The 5,652-nt window shown below is 37.7% G+C and overlaps 1 protein-coding gene across 1 annotated transcript; it reads left to right on the top strand.

Annotated features, from left to right (window-relative positions):
- The first annotated feature begins 4,197 nt into the window (after positions 1 to 4,197).
- LOC126802536 (60S ribosomal protein L35-like) lies at positions 4,198 to 5,334 on the top strand. Its single transcript, XM_050530180.1, has 4 exons — positions 4,198 to 4,260; positions 4,360 to 4,495; positions 4,594 to 4,750; positions 5,081 to 5,334. Exons 1-4 carry the CDS (start codon positions 4,257 to 4,259, stop codon positions 5,153 to 5,155), a joined length of 372 nt encoding a protein of 123 aa, XP_050386137.1. The 5' UTR covers positions 4,198 to 4,256; the 3' UTR covers positions 5,156 to 5,334.
- The last annotated feature ends 318 nt before the right edge of the window (positions 5,335 to 5,652 follow it).

Raw genomic sequence — 5,652 nt, 5'->3', positions numbered from 1 at the left:
CTTCATAAGACAAAATATGAGTCAACATAAAAAAAATTGAGGAAAATCATCAACAATTTTATATCATCAAAGGCCAAAATAATCATTATATACTCCTCCGCTAACAGTATCGATAGGCAGGATGTCATAAGAGAACTCATAGTTGATACATAGCATATGTTATCCACTAGTAATATGAATTGCCATGATTTAAGAATAAATAAAACATATTCTAATAACCAAACCTAGACTTGGGCCAAGAAACCAAGACTAAACTCGGCCTAGAGAGGTTTTGATGCATGACTCCTCAGATCTGATCCACAACCCAGACCCAAGCCCAGACCCAAATCCGGAAGATGATCGGATGTGGCAAACATGCTCACTAATCAATCAACGCCACCAAAGTCCAGAACCTTGCGCCGCCGCCACTACAACTGTTGGAGATCTCCTCCATTTGCACCACCACTATACCACCAAAGCCTGCGGCACCACTAACCATAACAGATTGAAAAATCCGACCTAGAAACTATCGACTGAGGAAGAAGATTGGGAGGGTGATTGATGAGCACCAAAGGAGGGGAGTCTGAGATGGCTGCCATAATAAGGATGCTTGAGAGGGCCACCATGGTGGGCGGGCTGATAAAGATCTCCATAGATGGAACAAATAGCTCCAGCGGATAAAGAAGGAGAGGCCGAGGGAGAGCATGACGGCTATGGTTCAAAGACTTGACTCTACGATAAAGCAACTGTAGCTATAGCCAACATAAAATTTAAAAACAAAAATAATGAGCAAAAACGTAGTGTTCTTTGGTAATTCCTTTTTTTCTTCCTCAAAACACGGTGGTGGATAAGAAGGAAGTTAACGAAACTATCAAACTGAAATTAAAACTGCATTGCACGTTCATTGAAATCCTTTCATTTTCTTCTTCTTTTTATTTTTTATTTTTTATTTTTTCCAATATATATAGCTATGGTATTTTACTATTTTATCAATTGTACATTAACTTTCTGATTTTTAGGGTTGTATAAATAAAGGCTAATTCTGGTATTTGACATAAGTACTATTTGCTTAATCAATAGAGATATGTTTGTGTATTTCATGAGCACAACAAGCTAACCCTCTCAATATCTCACTCAAATAAATTCATGGTTCCCTAAAACTTTGAAGTTTTTTAATTTGGGGAATGGGATTCTACTACATATAGTTTTTGTCACTAAACATACATGTACGTGGCAACAAATTTAATTAGTTCTACAGTTCTACTGGAGACAGATATGAATTGTAATTTGTTTGTTATTCGTCTGTCGATATATTAAATTGGATGTGTAGACATGAGATTTGGATCACGGATCTAAATCAGCTATAACTTAACAATAGTGATATATAGCCAGAAGTTGTGGCAGAAATCACCATTTCTCAATTTATAGGGAGGAAATCACACTAGTATCTTTAAAATGCTTAATTTCGAAAAAAATATAACGCAAATTTCAAACAAAATCACCACCGGCTAAAGTAGCCATGCAACAAAGTGGTTAGTACTGTGTAGTAAACAAATCGCAATTGATGATTATGATAAGACCCTACATATATTTAGTGTCAATATCTAGATGTCTCTTCTTTCCAATTAAGTGAATTAACTACTGATGATTCAGATTTGTCACTTCACATAACCACCATTATAAAATTTTGCAATAATTTAAGACAGGTTGGCATCTATTCGGTCATGGGCAACGTATCTTGAAAGTGGTTAGTACAAAGTAGTTTAAACTCCATTTTCACTAATGGTGTCACTAAAATATTAATGCTGGGTTTTGCTATCAACTACAGTCTACAGAAACCAATTCGATGCTATGTCACATTCAATTAATTAAATTTTTGGGTACGTCTTGCAGTGTGTCATATATATATATATAATTGTTATTTGGCTTATTTAATTATTATGTAGGTGCTCTTTACAGCATTATTTTGCATTATTTAAGAATTTTCTTACTTCAACACTTTAATCGTAAGAAACTTGAGGCCCCTTCAACACTTTACTGATTTGCAAAGTAAGTACAATGTATGCTAAATTATAGATGAGAAGAAGAAAGAGTGTCACCTTCAACTCTTGCGTTGCATAACAACGTCCGATCACCAAAGACATAAGCAATTAGGATGAATAAACACTGCAACAGCTAGCAAATAGCGCAAAGAAAACCCATCAAAAGCACGAAAACCTAACAGATGTAGAAACACCAAATATGATCGATCATGAGGATTGAAAGAGGCCGGGCCGGGAAAGGCGATGAGGATGCATGAGAAATAAAGAATGACTTGAAATGAGCGAGGGAATGAGATAAAACTCCAGTTGTATTCAGATCTAAATGGCGTCCCCTTAACGACAAGTCACAGACTCACAGTACAGTAAACTGATAAACTTAATTTAGAACAGTAAGATTTCTTAATTAAATTGAAAACACATGCACATATAATTGATCGATCTGGAAGAAATGCATATATGAGATAATATAGTCTAATAATAATAGCGCTATACTGTATAGACAATAGATTGATTTGAAAGAGTTGTTAGCATGCATGTTGAATTGTTGATAGTGGAGAGATGTGGTCACATTAGATTATTGATTGATAGAACACCGTCATTTCTACCATTTTTCTTGAATATCTCTTTCATGGCCTTATGTAATCGGCCACTATAAGAAACATGATGTATGGATTAGTGTCAATGCAAGTGCCACAACTTGCAAATTAACTTCGGAGTTGGACTAATCGAAAGGAAGCTAGGTGTTGACGTCATGCCTTTCATTTTGAGAAGCAACATATATCATTTTCGTTATCATTCTCTCTAAAATTATCATTACCGCTAGGGTTTTATAGATAGGGTGCGCTAGGACGTTGCTTTACATCCTTATCTATTAATTGGTACGTAACCCTAGGTATTCTAATCTATTAGAGAGGCAACGATTTCTGCAGGCAGAAAATTCTTCATGTACCTGATCGATGAAAATTTCGTAATACAGTTATACAGTTTGCTAATCGATTCAAATAGCTAGCTAGCTGGAGATCTATGGCAAGTCTAGCGATCCTCGATCATGATGGGACGCAGCGCGCTGCTGCGATCCTTTGGGGGTGATACAAACTACCTCCAAGGGCTAGGCAACATAGAGAAATGTCCTTAACACATGAAGCTAGCTCGGAAGAATGGATTAACCAAGTGAGGATTAGAAGTTGGAGGCGGGTCTAGTATGTACAGGCGTACAGCCAAACTATGTCAAACCCCTCGGCGGAAAGCTTCTTCTGCTAATTACGTCGTCTATTTGAAACTGCACGAATTAGTTAATTAGCAAGCAGCGAGCTAGATATATAGTAGATATGTACCCACTATTACGAGTAGTAGCTAGATTTAGAGAAGGTCGGCACCTAGCTAGCTCCCCGACTTGCCGAAAGCTGGAGCAGGAAGGCAAATTAAAATCAATGTGCTTGACAATGATGATGATTGATTGTTAATTAAGTTCTTTCGTTATGATGATAATGAAACATAACCATGTGCTTTGGTAACTAATTAGCTAGTCCCCGTTGCAAACTACAGAGAGTATCATCTTTGCCTAGGCGTTGTTCCGTATCTAAATAAAAGTCCATTATACACAAAACTTTGCCAACGTAGTGACATCTCCAACAATACATACAAACCACTCCTAAAGAAGCCTTAAACCAAGTTGTCTATTCTCTTTACATAATCAGGCTGTATATAGTATTGCATAGTTTATATTTATTTGTCAGAACAAACTTGTGATTTTAACAAGTGGATGGGAAGAACAAATCGGATCATATATACAGACATGTTTTTCTTTTCTTTTCTTTCTTTCTCTATAATTCTATATATATAGAAACTCAAGCCAAGCCGAAGCAAAAGAAAACACAGAGAAATTAATTGATATTCAGATAGCAATGACCAGCTTGTATCCCTCAAGTTCAAGGAAAAACTTACCTAGTCAAGATTTACCTCCGCAAATCTGTACGCTAAACACTACGGCACTAGGCTAATGCAATTGATCACCACCCTTAAAATCTCCGTCGTGAAAACTATCTTGGGCCTATTGGATCAAACTGCAATAAAATTACAAAGCCCACAATGGCATCAGCCCAATAAACCACTCAAACCTAGCCCACCTCGCGCTGTATATATATATATAAAAGTATAAAACCCCTCTAAACAGTCTAGGGTTTCATTTTAAACAGGTAGACAAAGCCGCCGTTGCAGAGCTACACACACACAGCAATGGGTGAGCCTCTCTCTCTCTCTCAATCTTCAGTTTCCTTCTCCTCTGTTCTACCCATCTTCAGTTTCTGATACTTATCCTTGTTTGTTGAATCTGTAACAGCCAGAATCAAGGTGCACGAGCTAAGGCAGAAGTCCAAGGCCGATCTCTTGGCCCAGCTCAAGGATCTCAAGGCTGAGCTCGCCCTCCTCCGCGTCGCCAAGGTCACCGGTGGAGCACCCAACAAGCTCTCCAAGATGTAAGCCTACCCAAAAACCTTAAATTTGTGTTTGCCTTTTGGTTTTTAAGTTTCTGTGAATCAAAGATGTGAGTTTGATGATGGTGGGTTTATTGCAGCAAGGTTGTGAGGCTTGGGATCGCTCAGGTGTTGACAGTGATCTCGCAGAAGCAGAAGGCTGCTCTGAGGGAAGTGTACAAGAACAAGAAGCTCTTGCCTCTTGATCTTCGTCCCAAGAAGACCCGGGCCATTCGCCGAAGGCTCACCAAGCACCAGGTACTTAACTCAATATCTAGTTCTTTGTTTATTTGTGAAGATTAGTTTTTTGATGAATGTCATGAATTCAGGACTAGGGAGTTTATACTGTTGTTTGTGAATATTTAGTTACGTCGATAAGAATGTGTGACCTTTTGAATGTCGCTACTGTTGGTTAAGTAGTGATTCTACCTTGGACTTTAGACAAAGTGTGTCGTGATTTTTAAATGTTCGGGAAAGACTTTTGTGCATGATGAGCTTGTTTGTTTATACTGAGTAGTGTTTGGTCTGGTTAGTTATATGAAGAAGTATAGTAATTTGTGTTGATTTTGTTGGTATTTGGTTGTGCAGGCATCTTTGAAGACTGAGCGTGAGAAGAAGAGGGAGATGTACTTCCCCTTGAGGAAGTTTGCGATCAAGGCATAGGGGTTTGCTTTATTTAGGTCATCTATCTTCTGTAATAGAAACTTATGGTCACAAGTTTTGATTTTGAATTGATGTGTTGAACATGAGACCCTGGTATTAAACTTGACTTCTCTAGTTTGGGAAACACCCAAACCAATTATGTTCTTCTCGTGTGTTATGATAGTCTAGTTTTCTATCGATGTTGCTAGGGGTTATCATTTCATTATTCTGGTTGAGTCACCTCTATTAATCCTCAAATTTAAATAGTCTGTTTTGGTTGCATATGTTGGTTATAGTTAGCTTTTATATGATGTGGTTGGTTCATGGCATTCAACCATGATACAGCTGGACCTAAAAGGTCTGGTTGATGGTCCGAGATTCATCATTAAAAAGATAACAGTGAAACAATTACGAATTTTGCTTGCATCGTCTGCAATAATTATTTATCTGAACTTGGTCTTTTGCGAAGGATCACAAAGTCGCTCACTCAATGGGTATATCTACTCTCAGCATTTTCT

The sequence above is a fragment of the Argentina anserina genome, chromosome 7 (genome assembly GCF_933775445.1).
Source record: "Argentina anserina chromosome 7, drPotAnse1.1, whole genome shotgun sequence".
NCBI classification, from domain to species: Eukaryota; Viridiplantae; Streptophyta; class Magnoliopsida; order Rosales; family Rosaceae; genus Argentina; species Argentina anserina.
The sequence above is the reverse complement of the archived record's forward strand: the minus strand, read 5'-3'. Positions and strand labels throughout refer to the sequence as shown.